The sequence below is a fragment of the Scardinius erythrophthalmus genome (genome assembly GCF_964197995.2).
Source record: "Scardinius erythrophthalmus genome assembly, chromosome: 16".
In the NCBI taxonomy this organism is placed as follows: Eukaryota; Metazoa; Chordata; class Actinopteri; order Cypriniformes; family Leuciscidae; genus Scardinius; species Scardinius erythrophthalmus.
Window position 1 is genome coordinate 17,128,278 of NC_138236.1, and position 20,999 is coordinate 17,149,276.

The 20,999-nt window shown below is 37.3% G+C and overlaps 1 protein-coding gene across 1 annotated transcript; it reads left to right on the forward strand.

Annotated features, from left to right (window-relative positions):
* tmem145 (transmembrane protein 145) lies at positions 1-20,570 on the forward strand. Its single transcript, XM_081388764.1, has 15 exons — positions 1-262; positions 3,782-3,856; positions 4,455-4,532; positions 4,950-5,036; positions 5,369-5,470; positions 9,036-9,120; positions 9,817-9,888; positions 10,092-10,160; positions 10,550-10,630; positions 11,336-11,414; positions 11,826-11,919; positions 13,288-13,460; positions 14,728-14,848; positions 14,938-15,123; positions 18,720-20,570. Exons 1-15 carry the CDS (start codon positions 167-169, stop codon positions 18,963-18,965), a joined length of 1,644 nt encoding a protein of 547 aa, XP_081244890.1. The 5' UTR covers positions 1-166; the 3' UTR covers positions 18,966-20,570.
* Positions 20,571-20,999: the final 429 nt, after the last annotated feature.

The window sequence follows — 20,999 nt, forward strand, 5'->3', positions numbered from 1 at the left end:
CCTGGCAAAGCGCGTGCGATACTTAGGCGCGCTCCCGGCGAAAATTCTGGGGGATACATGCATTTGAGGCGAAGAACGTGGACGCGCGTCTGGCAGCCTCACTAGGCAGATCTGCTCACACAATATAGGAAGGAGAGCGCAGAAACGCTACGGTGGACAGGTGAAGATGGAGAAAGTATTAGGACTCGCCGTGGTATCCAGTATGTTATGTGTCGGCTCGGTTTTTGGGAAATATGTCAGAGGTATCGTCAACACAAAAGAGGTGAGTAACGTTATAGTGTTTACATTTTATCACTATTGTACTGGTAATGGTTCTGAGTTTTCCTGCGTTCTTCAGCTGCGCATCTCCTGACTGCTGTTAGTAATGGGCTCTTATAGCAAGTGTGTGTTGACGCCTCTGTATTTGCGCGCATCTGGAAGCGTGAAGCTTTAATAGCCTGTGCGTTGCCAAGATCATTACACCCGCCGCTATTGAGCCGATAAAAGCTTAATTCCTCCTTCAGACACGAAAAACACATTTTAAACGGCGTATTGCCGACAACCAACTTACACCCTCCCATCCGCTTTTACAGGTGTGTGTCTGTCATTACAGCATTGTTAGATTGTATTTATCGCATGCTGATATTTGTGTCCAAACTGATTAGGTTGCTTAGCTGTGCTTATAAAGGCGTGTGATATGCATTGTGAGACACAATTCAAACAACAACTCTGCAAATGTGGAAATAAGGCACAGACGATTTGAGTCATTGCTGTTGGAAGTGTGTCCATATTTTCCGTACGTCATTTTCTTAATTTTAATAGCTGTTGGGTGAATTATTTGATTGCAGTGTGCCTTGTGGGAAACACTGGCTATTATTATCTGATAGACACATGGTGCAAAAAGAAAATGTTGGCCTGAAGCAAACAGTGAGACTGAAGTGCTTCAAAAAGTAATTGCCTCACTTATTTCATCACATTGATTTAATGAACATAAATGAAGAAAATACGGAGAAATGAGGGAGCAATTATATTTATTTCCTTTCAAAATCCATAATACAACCTATAGCATAGAAAAAACTGCTTAACATTACTAAACTGCTAAACAATTTTTACACATGTAAATATACGGGCAAGTTAAATCATGATTAAGTAGGTTTTTCTGCTGGTAATTTAACAACAACCTGGCTGTATCCAAGTGCTGATCCTGCTCTGTTTTTGGTCTCTGTATGAGATTGTTAAACAGTCCATTAATCTCACTTCTGTTTATTACCTTACAAGGTCGTTCATTTACACTGCCATGCACACACTCACACATAAATTACTGGAAAGTTTTATCACCTTAAAGGGATAGTTCACCCCAAAATTTAAATTCTTTCATTAATTACTCACTCTCATGTCATTCCAAACCCATAAGAAGTTTGTTCATCAACTACCACTTTGATGCTTCAAAAAGTTCATAAAGAGATTGTAAAACTAATCCATACAGAATGAATTGAGCGGTTTAGTCCAAAAATTTCTGAAGAGACATAATCGCTTTATATGATAAACAGATAGGCTTTTATTCACATACATTCATCAACTCACACATCAGTTGTTGTAAATGGAAGCTCAGGCATGTTTGCTTGACGTGCGAGAACCAAAGAGGTTCATCCTCGTGTGTTACGCTGCACATTTAAGCTTCCGCTAGAACCAATGAGGTTTGTTCTTGCGCATCAAGCAAGTACAGTTGAACTTCTGTTTATGTTCGCTGATCAATGTCGTTTTTGGGTAAACTATCCCTATAAAGTTGTTTGGTTGTGTAAGGCATTTGCCCCTTTAAATTAAAACATAATTTGAGACAGAGAAAAAACAGCATTGTCCTTTCTTTGTTTTTATTATATATATGTGTGTGTGTAGTACTAATAGATTCCAGCAAAGCTCCTTGCTCTGAATTGAGTGTGGCCAGAGAGTTGTGCAGGTAACGTTAACTGCCTATGGGTAACTACCACTGCCACAGGCATATAAGACTCAGGGGCACTCAGGTCGACGTCTTGTGTGTGTTATTGTATATGTGTGTCAGCACATGTGAGTGTATTTATGTGTTGCTCCGTTGTGTAACTAAAGTAATGAATCATTTAAAAGCCCAGTGGACCCGGGGTGACATGACTAGTTGATTGGTAATTAATTGTTAATGAGGCTTAGCGGTCGGACAGAGATCCGGAAAGACAGTGAGAGGTGAGGCCACCACTGATTCGGTGAAGTGACCGGATACTGCATCTGCGTATAGTGCTTGATTAATGTAGGGTCTGTGTGCTGTGTCTCTCATCCTCCCTTTGCCTGATTCAATGACTTTGTATTACAATGCAGTGTCTGTGGGGGATAAGACGGATAGCAGGGATTATTAGTGACACTTTATTGCCTATTCTGCATCACAACACACACATTATGTCGTGCAGCCAGCCATTATACAAGTGTGAGTTTACATAAACAGATACACAATCATCTCAATCTTCTCAAACACAAGTTAAGCTCCGGCAAAAGCATGTGTGGCATTATGTTAATCTCACACAAAAGTATGAACTCATCCATCGATTTAGTTTAAATGGCAATTACTCACTGTAATTCAATAAAACGAGGAATGAGTAAAAATATTTTTTTGTGGTCACCAACAATACAGCACAAATTCTCTCAGTTGAACTTATCTTGTACTCAACCCTGAATATTGCTCTACCGCATGAGGTACAGAAGAGGATTTCTCACATGCATGAATGCTTCTGGCTGTGCAATCACATAGGAAATGTAACAGATGGGAATGTGAACAAGGACAGAAGGAAAGAAAATCAATGTTGTGAAGTCTTTTGGTTTTAAAAACCAGGATTGGAGGACGGTCGTTCTTGCTATAAGGGGGTTTAGACAGAGTCGGGCCTCTACCGGTTTCTATAGAAGCTGCAAAGTGCAGTATGTGTCTGTTGCCATGACAATAGTACTGATATTTGTTTTAGTGAGGGCTTTTTTTTTTGAGTGGGTGTTTGTTTAACTGTCTGACTGACCATAGGTGCTCTTTTACGTGTACTTCTGTTTTAGAGAGACAAGGTGGTCTTTCAGAAGCTCGGTCATGTGATGCCTGGATCTTAATGGTTGTTTGGGGCTCAGTTCTGGGTCAGAGAGTCTTAGGGCTGCTGTCTGTATTGTCAAGGAAACCTGTTGTTATAGAAACCACCAACTGCAGACACTGAAGAGGAAGTTAATATGGACAAGGGGCTGAAAGCTAGAGCGCACTTAGTGCCATTTTACACTTCACTGACTGCCTGCGTGTCGAGAGAGTGTGAGATGAAGCCCAACTAAAGTCTTGAACACTGCAGGAACTTAATTAACCCTTCAACTATTACCATATAATGTGATATGAAGGTCTTTCAACTGTTATCAGTGGATTAGATCAGACTTCTGTTAGATAAGATTGAACTTGTGAATTTACTGTATGTGGTGTAAAGCTCAGGGCTTGGAAGCAGAAGAAGATTGCTGGTTTGATCCCTCAAAATCACTATGTGTTGTTGAGCATTGCAAGCTTCAGGGAAAATATCCTTCTAATAAATGTACTGTAAGGTGCTTTGTCTGCTAAATGATGTCATGTCTAGATGGTGACGCCATTTTGTGAGCCTCACAAGATCCGCGTTTGCTTCTAGCAGGGGTACGGTTTCTGCGGGACTCTGAATAAACAGTACCCGAAGTGAATCCTATGAGACTCCTCAAAATGAGGGTTACCATCCAGACAAGGGCCGCTACTACTTGCTTCCCTATACTTACCCTCCCCTCTTCTCCACAGGACTGGGTTTTCCTCACAAGGTTTTGCTTCCTGACTGATTTTGGCCGATTGAACTTTAAGTTCCGATACCCCAAGGTAGGATTAAAGACCTATATTAGAATTTTTACTCATGACTGATGTTGTACTAAATCTCCAATACTGTCACAAATGCATGATGCAGTGGAGAGAAAGTCTACACACTCCTAAAACAGCTGTTTTTTCTGATGTAGAAAAGCAAACAAAGATCCATCATATCAGAACTTTTAGACCTTTCATGTAAAAATTACAACCTATGCAATGCCACGGAATACAGAAGTGACACATTTCAGATAATAAAAGCTTATAAATAAAAAATAAAAGCTTATTTAAAATGGTACACACCTGTTTTCACATAAAGTGACTCCAAATAAATCTGTTCTTATAAGATTTTTCTGAAATCATTTTGGGTTTAATGCTACTTAACTTGGTTTCATGCTAATACTATCTACAAAAGAATGGCTTCAGTTGAGAAACCTAACCATTAAATTATGTTTTCAGGCTGCGCCTTTCTTCTTTCTGTATATGTCAGTCATTTACATCCTTTTAAGTTTCTAGGTGGCGTAAACAGTCCAAGTAATAAACTCTCCCCCTCTCTCTGTCTATCCATCGATCCTGTCTTCCTGTTCCTCTCTCTATGTTTGTTGCTCACTGAAAGTCCCGATGCTGTCAGAACATATTGCTCTACTTTGATGAAAGCTCTCAGTGGCCAGCTGTGTACAAGAGGCCGGACAAGGTGAGACACACACTGACAGACTTTGTGTTTGTTTGTGTGAAAATATTGAATGAAATGACAAGACTGCATGTGTGTGCGTAAAGAAGCAGAGAGCATAAGTCTGAATGTGTGTGATACACATCAGAAGTAGAAGTATATGAGAATTAAAGGGGAAATGTCAGCAGTGCTCTGTGGATTAGGAGTCCAAATCCAGTCTCCAAAAAGACATGAGTGTCAGTGCATGTGCGTATTTAAATACAGCACATTTTCTCCCTCCCTGTGGCAGGATCTGCATTGCGGGACTCTTTGAAAAAGTGCTCGTAGGAAGTCCCTGCTCTTCATCAGTCATAATCTGCTACTTAGTACTTCAGCTCTTGATGTTGTTATAGGGTGTCTTAAATCCCACGTTTGTTAATGGAGGGTTTATGTGCTCTGCAGGATTGCTACCTGAAAGAGTCAGTACTGAGGCCTGAAAATAACCAAGTCATCAACCTGACCACCCACTACACCTGGTCTGGCTGTATGGTAAGACAAAAGCTAATCTTACATAGTCTGTGTGCACAACCAAACACTATTGCGAAAATTAAAAATGTTTTAAAAATGGTTTCCCAAACACACTGCCTGTTTGCCAATGGCTGAGCCAACTCAAACAAACATAATGCACGCATTAGTGATTTGTGTTTTCACATTTTTTATGTCTTAATTACAGTATGTCTCATAGTAAACTTGGATAGGAGCAAGAAAGAAATGACATGCATCAAATTATAAGCATTCTCTGTTAAATCAGTGATGTACAATTATGCAGTGAAGCACTGCTTCTTTTTGTAATCTTATGTCTTTATATCTGCCTCTATCAGGTGGAAGGCGAAGGTAATGAAGAGATGCTGAGTTGTGTAGGAGGTCGAAGTTTTCGTTCTGTCAGAGAAAGATGGTGGTACATTGCGCTCAGCAAGTGTGGGGTGAGTGCTGATACAATAAACAGTATGTAGTGACTAAGAACAGACTACCTTATTCGCAGAGGCATGATAACTGACTTCACAATGAATAAGTAATTATACTGAATAATACGTTAGACTGATTATGCAACAAGGGCAAAGCAATATTTTTAATGAACATATCAAAAAAACATAATGATTTGTCTGTGAAGCCAGTATAGCTAAAGTGGTATCCTGTGAATGAAAAGGAGAATGGTGTGAAATTGTCTGAACACAGATGGCTGTGTTGCTGTCTCCTTTTACTGCGAGACTCTGAAAAAAGACTTTGGGGGTTACAATCTATTTATTTTAGTTTGATCATTTATTTATTTTACATAAAGGCTTTAATAAAAAAAGAATTAGTAATTTTCTGAATTATAGAAGGTATATTTGATAAATGCAAACTATGTCAATGTCACTTTTATTTGTATAGCACTATTAAAACAACACGTATTGACCAATGTGCTTTACATCATCTCAGTAAGATAGACAAAATAGTACAATAGTAATAGAATAAAAAGAATAAAAATTATTATCAAAAGGATGAATAGGCCATGGCAAACAAATGTGTCTTAAAGGGTTAGTTCACCCAAAAATGAAAATTATGTCATTAATGACTCATGTCGTTCCAAGCCCGCAAGACCTCCGTTCATCTTCGGAACACAGTTTAAGATATTTTAGATTTAGTCCGAGAGCTTTCTGTTCCTCCATTGAAAGTCAATGGACAGCATACTGTCCATGTCCAGAAAGGCAATGCAGACATCATCAAAGTAGTCCATGTGACATCAGGAAATGAATAGTGGAATAAAGTTGTTATTTTTGTTTACTTTTTGCGCACAAAAAGTATTCTTGCCGCTTGATATACTTAAGATTGAGCCATTGATGTCACATGGACTACTTTGATGATGTCTGTATTGCCTTTCTGGACATGGACAGTATGCTGTCCATTGACTTTCAATGGAGGAACAGAAAGCTCTCGGACTAAATCTAAAATATCTTAAACTGTGTTCCGAAAATGAACGGAGGTCTTACGGGCTTGGAACGACATGAGGGTGAGTCATTAATGACATCATTTTCATTTTTGGGTGAACTAACCCTTTAAGTTGTACTTTAAAGACATGTACAGAGTCAGTGTCCCTAACATGTAATGGTAAGCTATTCCAAAGTCTTGGCGCTTCTACCCCAAATGCACAATCCCCTTTCTGGCTTAACTTGGTCCTTGGAATTTTCAGCAAAACTTTGAGTTGATGATCTCAAAGGTCTTCCTGTCTGATACTCCATTAGCAGATCTGATAAATAAGTCGGTGACCTTGAAGAGATTTATTCACCAATAAAAGAAGATTAAAATCAATCCTATATTGTACAGGGAGCCAATGTAAAGAGACCAAGGACGGAGTGATGTGTTCACGTTTTTTAATATTTGTTGATAATCCTGCTGCAGCGTTTTGAACCTTTTGCAGCCGTAGAATAGATGCTTGACTAATACCCTTACCCTGAATAGTGTACCCTTAATACACTAATAAAAAATGACAATAATTAAGTATTGATGATATAAGAGCATGGATTGCAATTTCAGGACTCTTATACGTCAGACACAATTTCATCTTAGCCAGATTTCTCATATGAAAAATTTTGACTTTACCACATGATTTATCTGTGCATTCAACTTCATGAAGCTATCAGTATAACACCCAAGTTTTTAACACGTTCTTTAACATATAATGACAGTGGGCTGAAATGTAACTCTGCTGTGCCCCTGGTTCCTCTGGGGCCGAACACTACAGCCTCTGTCTTATTTTCATTGAGATATAAAAAGTTAGAAGCCAGCCATGATTTAAGATCAGACAGCAGGACATTAGAGGTTCCAAGCTATTTCTGTTTATTAACGGTAAATATATTTGCAAGTCATCTGCATAGCAATGAAATGCAATGTCATACTTCTTGATAATGTCTCCCAAAGGGAGCATATAAAGCGAAAATAGCATTGGGACCAGGTTAGAGCCTTGTGGCACACCACATATAAGTGATGTCGATCTCGATGTATCAAATCTTACTGCCATGCTTCTAGCAGTCAGGTATGACTTAAGCCAATTTAAGGCCTTCCCCTGAATCACATACTCCTCTAGCCGCAAAAGCAGTACCGTGTGATCTATTGTATCAAAAGCTGCAGTTAGGTCTAATAAAACTAACACTGCTGAATCACCAGCATCCACTGTCATCAGTAAATCATTAAACACTTTTACAAGGGCAGTCTCTGTGGAATGATGCTTCTTAAAACCAGACTGGTAAACTTCACCAGTCTTATTCTGTTCCAAGTAAACATGTAGTTGATTAAACACCACTTTTTCTACAAAATGTTGACATAAATGAGAGATGAGAGACCGGTCTGAAATGAGTCAAGTCAGTTGGATCTAAATTGGGTTTTAGACAAAGGTTTTAAATTTGGGTTTTTAGGTTTTTATTGAAGGTTTATTTGCTAAATGGAAACTCCAAATGGAGTAGAATTATTTCTAAAGTTTTCACACACTTCCAGTTGAAGCCCCGACCACATTTGATTCCATCTGAATACAGAAACAGATCATTTTGACATTGCAACAGTTACAGATAGACACATGGCTCTTACTACTAAAATATTTGCTTGAAGAAAAATTATATGATAAATCTACAATATATGCTTTTTCTACAGGTTCCAATTTTATTATGAATATGAATTTACTGTATAATCCTTTAAAACTGTATAATTTTTGTCGTCTCTTTTTGCGTTCATATGTCAATTTTGTGAGCTTGTTTCGTCCATTAGATAGAAAGATCTGAAAAAGCCCATACATTTACCCGGCCATAGGCCCTCCCCTCAAAGAAATCAGGACAGAAGTGGTTGAAAGTGGATAAAAGACACGGATTAAAACACATGGGGCAAAATGTAAAGGGTTGTTTCATGGATGTAGGCAGGCTGAAGGACACAATGCTAAATCCTGTTGGACTGAAGTAAAGCACCATCTCCGAGCAGCAAGCTCTCAGCTCTGTCCCTTAGGGAGATTCTCCGTGCCTGCTGCCAATTTCTCTTCTCATCTCCCTCATACTTCCCTTCTCATTGGCCAGCCGAATACCACTGTACCTCGTAACTTCTGTTACAGTTTTTGATTACTCACTTCATTCTTTCATGCTCATTCACTTTGTATATAACAGTCTTTTATCTGTCCCTCTCTAGCTCTGTATTTTTGTCCCAGTCTCTCTCGCCTCTCCATCTCTGGCCACATTGATTTGGTGACAGGGCAAGCTTGATATGCACCTCACCTTTTTGGAGTGAGGGAAAGGGAATTGGTTTTTCCTGCCAAGTGAAATCAAAGTGTTTCTCTTTTATTAAGCCTGGCCGAAAACCTCTCAACAGCTAGAAACTGTGCGGCTTTGAAGTATTTTCTAGACCAAAGATCTATTTGTGCACTCAGTGTTTATATGGCTCCCCGCTCACTTTTTTTTTTTTCTCAGTTACACACCTCCTGCTTTTTCCTCCTCTGAATTCCCCTTTTTTCTCTTTTGCTGTGAAACACAGGGAGATGGGCTGCAGCTGGAATATGAAATGACATTAACCAATGGACAGTCCTTCTGGACCGAGCATTTCTCTGCAGATGAATTTGGTGAGAGACAGCTGAAAGAGAGAGGGATTTATTTTGTATTATGTGAAAGATTGGCTGTATAGATGGATGGATGGATGGATGGATGGATGGATGGATGGATGGATAGATGGATAGATAGATGGATAGATAGATAGATAGATAGATAGATAGATAGATAGATAGATAGATAGATAGATAGATAGATAGATAGATAGATAGATAGATGGATAGATGGATAGATGGATAGAATGAAAAACAATATAGATTTCTTGAAAATATGAATAATACCAGTTCAGTTATCACTGAAATGTGATCTTAGATTTAGACTTAAAGGAATAGGATATTATTTACATATCATCTTTCCAAACCAGTGTAATTTTTCTTCTATAAGGAAAGTGCAAAACAGCACCATAATGTTAATCCATACAATGTTGCACTATATTCCAAGTCTTCTGAAGTGATATGACATCTTTGTGTAAAGACACCTTTCTTTTTTTTTTTGCTTAATTAATAAATTAAACATTAATTAATACATAATAATAATAATATGTGTTGTTGGAAAAGAGCAGTGTTAAAATTCTGCTAAACTTCTCCTTTTGTGTCCCAAGCCTGAAATTGAAAGACACTGAAAATGAGTTATTTTGTGAACTATCTCTTTAAGACATTCATCATACTTACACTGTGACTAAAAGCTATTCTTGTTTTGTTCTGTTTCAGGCATCCTGGAGACAGACATCACGTTCTTGGTTATATTCGCCACTGTGTTTATGCTGTCTTGTTATTTTGCTTGTGAGTTTCCATGTCCTTGAGGTATAAAATATCTCAAACGCATTGGTCTCAGTGCATATGTTTAAATTACATATGCTTAAGTCAATCCTCCATCTTCCAGATAAACAAACATACAGATACTATTGGTTCTTCTATTTGTTTAGTCCCTCTGTTTAAGTAATTAGTTTCATTTGAATCTCTCTCCCTCTGTGTAATCCTTTAAGATCATTTAAAGGGAAGACAGCTGCTCCATACGACCTATAAGATGTTTATGACTGCGGCTGGAGTGGAGGGTGAGAAAGGCCTCTGAACACACTCATATAGATAAACACTAGCACACACTTTTTTATGACACTGGGCTTTGCAACACTGGATGCATAACAATATCTCTTGTGTCATCCCTTATTTCTTTTATCCTTATCTCCTCCCCACTTCCTCTGCGCTCTCACTGCTGCTACTGTAACCTCTCTCTCTCTCTCTCTCTCTCTCTCTCTCTCTCTCTCTCTCTCTCTCTCTCTCTCTCTCTCTCTCTCTCTCTCTCTCTCTCTCTCTCTCTCTCTCTCTCTCTCTCTCTCTCTCTCTCTCTCTCTCTCTCTCTCTCTCTCTCTCTCTCTCTCTCTCTCTATCTCTTATCTCTTATCTCTGGCATCCTTTCTTTCACTTTCTGATTCCTTCCTCTCAGTCTTAAGCCTGCTCTTCTTTTGCTTTTACTGGGGCCTTTATGCCAGGGATGGTGTCGGGAATGGCAGCCTCAAGATATTAGGTGAGAAAAGCACTGTATGTAAAGGATGATACACATGCTCATCATCGCAAATTATACCATGGTCTTTCTGAATACTCGATTCTGATTGGCTGGAAAGTTTTCAATAAAAACATTTAATGCACAGGTAGTTTCAGGTCAGTTTAATCACCGCTCTATATTAATGTGCTGTTTTAATTAGCCAACTTTCCATCCAATTTTTGCACTGTTTTGTTCTTGAAAAATTGATGCGCAAAACAACGTTTGGAAAATTTGCTGTCTCCTAAAACACATTGTGGCATAAGTTTTGTTGTACTGAATGATCAGCCCTTGAGCCGTTTCCACGCATAATTTTATTGTCATTATGTCAACTAACTCTCATTAGAGTATTAGTAGAGATATTAAGCAGATAGTCTGCTAATATTCTAATTACTGTTAGTTGATGTAGTTGCAAAGTTGCTTATAGTTAGTAGAATGTCTAGTCATTTAAGCCTGTTTTAAGGAACATGGTTTTGTACAAATATTTGATCAAACCATGAATGACCAATCAGAATGAAGTATTCCAGATAAATAATGTGCTAAACAAGATTACAATACAATATCTAAACAAAACATACTTGGTTTTAGCATGACACATTTGTGTGCGTGTGACTGGATTCATTCTTAAATCCTGACCTGATTATTAACCTACTTGTGGTCAACTCTTCGTGGCTCTCTCCCTCTCACCAGGGAAATTACTCTTTTCTGTGAGCTTCCTGATTTTCTTGCTCATGCTGATTCTCTTGGGGAAGGGATTCACAGTCACAAGGTAGGAGGCCTTACTTCTCACATAATGTAGGTAATGACTTACAAGGCTAATCATGCAAATTTGACCCAGATGTCAAGACAATTTTGTATCCAAATTCCCATATTGTATCCAAATTTCCATTCAGAGTATGTACTGAATTAAGTGATGAACGTAATTCTTAACTGTTTATACAGATGTTTTTTATATGCAGGTGAGGTGATGCTATATCTGTCAATGGGTCTTTTGAGCCATGTTTTCAAAGAAAATGACATGCAGTAGTGATCTTTCTTTCTTTCTTTCTTTCTTTCTTTCTTTCTTTCTTTCTTTCTTTCTTTCTTTCTTTCTTTCTTTCTTTCTTTCTTTCTTTCTTTCTTTCTTTCTTTCTTTCTTTCTTTCTTTCTTTCTTTCTTTCTTTCTTTTTTTGTTTTCCAGGGCAAGAATAAGTCACAGTGGCTCTGTGAAACTGTCCATTTATATGACAGTGTACACCATCACCTACATCATTCTCTTTATATATGAAGCAGAGGTAAGATCTGCTTGCCTTTTATCTTTTTCTTTTTTCATATGCTGAGGCTGGTCAATATGCTGGATATTCATAATATACAGTTCACTACCGTTCAAGAGTTTGGGGTCAGTACATTTTATTTTTATTTTTTTAAGAAATGTATTTTATTCATCAGGGATGCATTAAATTGATCAAGTGACAGTAAAAACATTACGACGTTAAAAAAGATTTATATTTAAATAAAAGTCTATTCATCAAAGAATGCTGAAAAAGTATCATGGTTTCCAAAAAATATTAAGCAGCACAACTGTGTTCAACATTGATAATAAGAAGAAATGTCTCTTGAACAGCAAATCATCATATTAGAATCATTTCTGACGGGTCATGTGACACTGAAGACTGTAGTAATTATGCTGAAAATTCAGCTTTGTCATCACAGGAAGAAATTACATTTTAAAATATATTAAATTAGAAAACCATTATTTTAAATTGTAATAATAAAATGTTTTACTGTATTTTGATCATAAAACAACTTCAAACCAGTTAAAAAATACTATTGACCCCAAACTTTTGAACGGTAGAGTATTTCTGATGATTAAATTAATTTTATATTTTTGTTCATTATTGAAAGAAAAGTGTGGAAAGCATGCCTTGTTTTTTTTTTATTCTATTTTAGTTTTTGCATAAAATTTGTGGAATGTAATTCGATTCAATGACTATTTGTATTTAGTTTAAATGACTCTATAATTGGAAAATTAATTTGTTAAAATATTAATGTTCATTTACATTTTAAATATGTATATATCAAACTAATGCTAAAACAATTTAGGTTTATCAAGATATATTTATATATATATATACAATTATATATATTGTAGTTACATGCAAATAATATACTGTAAATAGCCATTCCAGAAATGTATTCAAAATGTCTATTAATTTCCATATTACCTAATGTGTAAAACACATTATCTTTGAGCACTATCAACTGCAGTTTCTCATGCTGCACCCGAGAGCTACTCTGCTCTATACATAATGTAAAGCTGTGAGATGAAGTTACTCAGCACGAGCATGTCGTTCTGCTGTAGCGTGGTGTAATGGAACCCGGCAGATAGACAGATAAAGAGAGCGAGGGAAAGACAGGTAAAGAGAATGACCCAGATAAGCTCTTGCAGTATCATGGAAGAGCTCCTGTTGCATCCTCTGTCAGTGTCACCTTTTGCTCTAATGCAGCTTTAGATGTTTGGATTTGAGGAACGTTCCGGCAGTTTCCACTTATGCAGCCTATAGATTGTGCCATGGTTGGATTTAACACCATCAGTCATACAGATGGGATGCCAAGGGGCAGTGATTTCCCTGTTCCCACTCCCACTGCGTGTGTGTTTGTAGTTCTTTGATCCAGGCGAGGTGCTGTATGCTTATGACAGCCCTGCAGGGTACGGTCTAATGGGGCTGCAGCTGCTTGCGTACGTATGGTTCTGCTACGCTGTGCTGGTGTCCCTCAAACGCTACCCTGAAAAACAACCTTTCTACATCCCCTTCTTCACTGCGTACACTCTGTGGTGAGTTCTGCAATAAAGATGCCATAAATTAGAATAAAATATAGTGTATGTAGATATACCTGAAGCTCCTTTTATTATAGTTTTTCAGTGGGGTGCTTAATATACTCGATGAAGAAACATAAATTGTTACAAACATACCAACAACATTTGATATTGTTTAACCCAGTTTTCAGTGCAACGTCCAATGGCTTTAAAAATAATTTCACTCCTATTTTTACATGATTGGGAATTTACCCTATATGTTTTCTATTATGTTATTGATCTTATTGTGAACGATTTATCTGTGCAGTGTTTTATTTATTTATTATTTCATAATTTTCAGTCAAAATTTGATCTTCAGGTGAAATGACAGACTTCTCTAGTCATGTTTGCTGAAATTATCCAGTCATGTAGTTACTTAAACTGTCCCTTTCTTACAATCCACTGCAATTTTGCATTCAGGTTTGCCTCCTTCCAATCAACAACTGATAGATCGAACCAAGTTCCACCCTACACATTTTTTTTTCGATATATGTTTTATTTGTGACTTTAATAGTGTCTTAAACATAATTTATTGTACAGTATTTTCATTACATGAAATACAGTTAAATTGACGACAGTCGAAAACATCAACCTGATCTTGGTTTTGGTGTGAACCGTTCCAATCAAAATATTTTGTTCAAGTCTTAGCTGTGTCCCAAAATACATTATGTACACTGGGAATGTATACAACCATCAAGTGTATGAATTTTATATGATTATTTTGTTATCCAACATCACAGTCTGATAGCCCCTCCCCCTCTGCTATGTAAGGAAAGCTGCGACAGTTAAGTGCATGTAGTGTCCAACATTCCACGCTTCATTTTCGGTTAATTAAGTGCATCATCCGGGTATTTAAAGTGCACTTTTAATTTTTGGAATTTTCAGTATAAACGCCCTACTCACACTATTGATGCTAAAAACTGCATAGAATAGTGCACAAGTATGCAAATTGGGACGCACCTCTTGTTTGACTGTAGCACTCCTAATAGCAATAAAATGCGTTAGTTTGAATAGTTTTTGGTGTCACCCAGTGGACATTTCACATGTAAATCACAGTAAAATGTAGCACATCAACATTTGCAAGAATGTATACATATTCATGGAACCAGGCTGAAACTGTTCATCTCTATTTTGACTCCAAAATCTAGTGGGTTATAATTCTCCACTGCCTTTGTAAAGCTGTAGAAGAAGATTGAAAGTAAAAAGCTGTTGTTCCTCTTTTCATCCATTACTTTTTCACCCATAGGTTTTTTGCTGTGCCAGTCATGGCTCTAATTGCCAACTTTGGCATCTCTCGCTGGGCCAGGGAAAAGATTGTGAACGGCATCCAACTTGGCATCCATCTCTACGCCCATATCGTCTTCCTGGTATGATGTTATTGTTGTTTATTGCTTGCTTTATTTAAGCGAATAATATGATAAAACACCCCTGCTTGTGACTAATCCTGTCATTCTAGGCCATCACACGTCCGTCAGCAGCCAATAAGAACTTTCCTTACCACGTGCGGACGTCACAGATAGGAATCCTTCTCTCCAGTCCTAAAGGCAAGGGGGCAGAATGCTTCCCTCATCATGCTTATGGGAATAGCTCCTTCCTAGGAGACTCTCAGCCAAACTTCACAGAGCTCTTCTCCATCCACTCAGTGAGTATTGGATGTTGTAGATGATTTAAATATGAGTTGAATATAAATGAACTTATTTTGATGGTAATATAATCAGGCTGGGCAGCTTTTCAAATGATTAAGCTACACTCTTAAATGGATCATGACATGGATTTATTTGTTCTTTTATTATGTTCCTTGAGGTTCACTAATAATAAATCTCAAAGTTTCTTAGCGAACTCTCCATTACATAACTGCCTCTTTACAAAACAAAATGCTCTGACTAAACATAATCCTTTGATGCAATCTGGCAAGGCATTCAAATAAACCATCCACTTGTTTCTGATGCTACAGAGACACAAACGTGCTGTTTAAACTGGATGCGTTGAAGCGAACATTCTTTCACTCTCACTCTTGTCTGTCGACAACAGGACAAATGGAAAACTTAAAGGGGCAGTAAGTAGGAATTACTCCCATCTAGTGGTGAATTTGTATTTTGCAATCAAACTAATTTTGCTTTCCAGCGCCTAGCGTTTTCAAATGCGCGTTGCATCTACGGTAAGCGATATGTACCAAAAAGCTTTGACAGGATGTCTTCTAATAGCGCCTCGTCGAGATTTCCTTCTTTGTTATTTCAAACAAACTACAACTTGACACAACGAACAAACGAATGTTACAGTTTTGAACAAACAAAACTTACAACCTTGTTTATAGGACCTTCTCTACTTTACTCAATAGCTGCTATTCATCAAAGAGCCTGTTTAACTTTAACTATGTTCTACTGTCTTTATCAGTGTTTCCCAACCTTTTTTTCAGTCAAGGCACCCTTTGAAATTTTTTAAAAAAAATGTGTGGCACCCTACACTAGTGTTGTCACGATACTACTTTGATACTATACTTTGAAATGTGCTGGGTTTTTTATTTTTTTATTTTTGATGTGCACAAATAAATGACAGGTAGGCTACCAGTACCATAAGATTTTCTTCTTCCTGTTCCTTTTTTTTTTCTTCGTTCATGCATGTTACAAATGAATGAATGAATTAAACATTTTTAATTTTATATAATATATAATTTTGTTATAATTGCACAAGATAGCTTGTTTTTAGTATATTTTATGTAGCCTAATAATTTCACAGTAAATCTCCAAATTAATGTAGAAACATCATAAAGACAGTATATATCAAATAATTGTTTAATGGCATCTTTTTATGAATGAAGTGTTATTTGATTCTGATGTCACTGCTGCACTGTCACATGTGGATCCCACACGCGTCCCATTTTCTCACAACTCTTAACGTTCATTTAAGACTTTATTTAACTAATTTAAGACTGCTCTCATGAGGATACTCAAAGCGAAAGCGCGAAAGAAAAGTCGAGTCTGGCGCGCGTCGTGTCAGCATCACAGGACAGCGCAACCGGATTCTCTTTTGTATTTTCTCGCTTGCATGGTTAGAAGCATTTGCATGAAGAAGAACGTGATTATATAATGTAACGCTAGCCAAAGGATGACAGAAAAAAAATGCTGCTTTAATTGCGTTAAATATTTTTAACGTGTTAAACTGAAAAATAGTTGACAGCAGCACGGACATAACCGATGTGTTTATGTGAATACGCGGCAAGACGGACGTTGTGACAATGTTTTCGTGTGTATTTGACTGTAAGCGCATCAATCAAAAATAGGCAGCTTTATGTGGACGCACTGGGAATAAGGCACGGGAATATATCACATGCAAGCGCAACCTCCGCAATTCAACGCCGAAAACTTATGATTTGCATTTGTATAATAAATTTGTGCGCATTATTTGTTGTTATTAGAGACTTCCGACGATCCGAGATTGATGGTAAAAATTAGTTTTTTTTTTTTACACAGCACCCCTGCTCTCGCCAGAAGCACCCCAGGGTGCCGCGTCACCCCGATGGGAAACGCTGGTCTATATAGGCTAATAAAAAAATAAAAATAAAAAGCCTGTAATTAAGACCTTAACATTGACTTACCTGTCGAGAAGAAAGCAGGAAACTTCAGCGTCTCTTTTGAAAGCTTTCTCCTGCATTAGCTATCCCGACATTATAGCCAATAACCCTTGTTTTTGTAATCTCCGATCACGTTTCCCTTTACGGTCTTATTGTGGAGTTTTTCGACTAAGAGGACTCGTTATCCTGTGACTTAACCGTGCAGTGCAGCCTTTTGAACTTGCCGGGGCAGTGACAAAAGCGCCTCTCACTGCTCTGCTCCGTTTCTGCTGGTTTCAGTCACTTGACGCGGGCTCTGAACGAAAACGCGTTGTGGAAACGCGTTGGCCTAGTACTTTTTGTCCCTCTCTGCTATTATAGTTTTTCAAGATGGCGGAACTACATGGAAGCCTCCGTGGACCTACCCGTCCCATGTATATAAAGATAATAAATTCTTCGTTTACGAGGATAAGTCAGATCATTGGCAGAGGTATTTGGACACCATTGAGGACATATTTATGAATAAAAATATTGATTTTAGATAATAAAATACCTAAAAAGTTACTTATTGTCCCTTTAACGTGCATCTGTATACTGTATCCAGTGTAGACAGCGTCAGTGATTATAATGGGTTCTGTTTGCTTTTGACGCGACGCAACGCTCACATCCAGTTTAGGCAAATGTCAGCCAATAAGCAATTGAATGCCAGTGGGAGGGGCCTATATTTGTGTGTATGATGTCATAAATCTCACAATATTCAAACAAGCCATTTTTGGAGCTTGATTAAATAAATGCTTTGTTTATAATCAGGAGGACATGTTAAAGAGTTAGTTCACCCAAAATGTTTAATTCTGTCATTACTCACCCTCATGTCGTTTCAAACCCGTTAGACCCGTTTATCTTCAGAACACAAATTAAGAAAGCTCTCGGATTTAATAAAAAATATCTTAATTTGTGTTCCAAAGGAGGTCTTACAGATTTGGAACAACATGAGGGTGAGTAACTATTGACAGAATTAAAATTTTTGGTTGAACTAACCCTTAAGCTATGAAACTTGCAGGATGTTTAATGTTAATAGTTCACCTAAAAATTTAAATTAGCCCATGATTTACGTCAAGGTCAAGGGTTACTCTTTTGGCATAAATCGATGCGTACAGCCATCTGCCGGAAGCTAGTTATTTTAGTCGATAGTTTTAAATATGGATATTTTTCTGACACGAACGCATCGATTCACTTCAGAAGACCTTTATTAACCCCCGCAGATCCGTGTCGAGCACTTTAATCATGAATAGATGCGCTTTAATGTACTTCCAAAGTCAAACAGCCATTCACTTACATTATGAAGCTTGTAAGAGCCAAGAATTCTTTTTAATATAACTCCGATTGTATTCGTCTGAAAGAAGAATGTCATATACACCTAGGATGGCTTCAGGGTGAGTAAATCATGGGCTAATTTTCAATTTTGGGTGAACTATCCCTTTAAATGTCAAGAGATCAAGGCAAATTTAATTTCTCAAGGAAATTTATTTTTTTTTTTTTAAATCTAAAGAACTTTTTTCCACTATAAAGAACCTTTTGTGAAATAAAGGTTAAAGGTTCTTAATGGAACCATAGATGCCAATAAAGAACCTTTATGTTTCGGAGTGTTCAGTCGTGCTATTTCTTATATTCCATGTTTCTCTATTTAGGACCCTGTAAAGACGATAGATGAGACGGTGGCTCGGAAAGGACAGGAAGTGCCAAGGAACTGCGAGCACAAGATCATCACCACAACGGCAGACCTGTCGTCTACATTCTCCCCTCTTCCTCCTCCAATACCACCACGCAGCTCTGCACACTCTCCCCCTCCTCCTAGATTAACGTCCCACTTCACCGAGTATTTTAGTATGCAAGGGGCCACTGGGATGGGTTCCAATGCCTTGAGCGGGCCGTAGAGGAACAGGCCATGCGGAAACAACTTTCAAACATCTACGAGGTGGAAAAGAGTTCAATATTTCAATAGATTAGGTTAAGGCAAGCGTGAAAAAGTAAAGCCATTTTCAAAAAAGTTACCAAACATCCGTATCTTTGAATTTGTAAAGGGAAACGCAAACTGCAGAACGTCGAGAGAGAGTGGGGCATAACCTGCTCACAATGCTCCTAAAAAATAAGAAGCAATAAATATTTCACTGGAGAGAGATAAAACACAGGCAGTGCAATAGAGTGACTGGAGACGACGGTGAATCTAGAGTATAGCTATTTCAAGCTTAATGTGACTTTAGGATAGCGATGTGTACAGTAACAGTACAGTGAGCTCTTGACATATTTTTTTTAATGCTTTGTTCATTTCAAGTGGTGCCGTTAATATTTGTATTTCCTTGCCATTTTAATGCAACAGAACCAAGTATTCATCTCCCTCACAAATTTTTTTAATGTTTTTTTATTTACTAATTTTGTCTGTGAAGTTGAGATAATTTAGGGTTTATGTATTTTTATTCACATTGAATACGGTTAGAGACTTTGCAAACTGATCTTAAACTGCAATGGCAAGTTAACTGGAACAACTAGGCAGTATTTGTATACCATGCATGTTTGTGCTTTGTCTACATTCTGATATATTCAATGTAATTTTGGGTGTGCCTAGTTTATAATAATAGCAGATAATACCGTGCAGGGGTTTGTGGAGTTCAGATTCAATTCCAGCTAACTTTGTTATACATTTGTACATGTAATAACACTCGCAGCGGTCATGAAGCGGATATATTCTGTCTGTGAGTACAAAGTAGAATCATTCAGTCGCAAGGTTTGTTTACTTGAGTGTCTGATGAAAATATAGCTCTACTCTTAAAGAAACACTTTGTATTGACTGCATGGAGCACTTTACTGTTTTTAAACACTTATTTCATTATCATCAGAGACCCTTGAAAATGCAATCATAATGCAATAGAGTGAATGACAAATGTACAGGTAAAATGTGAAGGTTTTATCTGTAAAATGCCCATTATCACTGCTGTGTTTGTTTTATTTTAAAAGAAAAACAAGCTGTGGGTCGTATTTATGTTATATATATTAACATATCCTATATAATCTCCATCTGAAATTGACCCGTTTTAAATCTAAGCCTATAAGTTATGTACATAATGACATATTTATATTCAACATTGTTTTTTAAAGAGATGAACCATACTTGAAGAATTATTAAAGCTAGGTTCGTGTGATTTTTTTTTTATTTATTTTTTTTTTTTATTAACAGACGTAAATGGGCCTGAAATGCTTGATTTGCAACTTGATTTGTCAGGAAGCCACTAGAAAAGGTTATTCTAAAAGGCTTTGCCATGATTTTTTCCCCCATCTCTTCAGTGAGTGTGCACACCTAGCAGAGAAGAGAGAACACACTTTTTGAATGTATGATAGATAATAGCACATCACATTCGGGAGCACAGAAAGATTCAGTTAAGCACATTTCTGTTGCACTGTTCATACTGAATGCATTTTAATAGTGTCAAATGACTTGGCAGTGCATACCCTTTTTGCCAAATTAAAATGGTCTGTTTTACTACAATGGCTTGTTTGGTTCTTTTTGCAGTCAGTTTAGCAATGAAGGTAGCTAATTGTAAACCTACTAGTCTAAAGTACAAACAACTCCCTAATAAATTATTGTCATGGGGCTTGATAATCAGCTTAAAACCATGTAGTCTCACATCCCTTCATTCATCAAAGGGAATCCTAGATTTTACAATATTTGTAATCAAAATTTGACCAATTTTTTTTATCCAAGGGGGTTGACCCATATTGGGATGCAAGAAAATAAAAGCAGGGGGTTGCACCCAAACAAAGATAAGTACTTTAGAACGAACAGATTCATACAAAATAATATCTTTCTAATATCTATGTATACTTTCATTCACTTGTCACACCACAGGTTCGTCTGAAATTAATTAGTGAAGACAAAATGCTAATAAAAAATAGCAAGAAAAATAAAAACATCT

Bases quoted from the DNA above. Each gene is read 5' to 3' on its own strand.
- tmem145 (XM_081388764.1), top strand. From the start codon at position 167: ATGGAGAAAGTATTAGGACTCGCCGTGGTATCCAGTATGTTATGTGTC. The intron at 10,161-10,549 runs GTGAGAAAGGCC...CCTTCCTCTCAG, and splicing joins GACTGCGGCTGGAGTGGAGG to TCTTAAGCCTGCTCTTCTTT. The intron at 10,631-11,335 runs GTGAGAAAAGCA...CCCTCTCACCAG, and splicing joins TGGCAGCCTCAAGATATTAG to GGAAATTACTCTTTTCTGTG.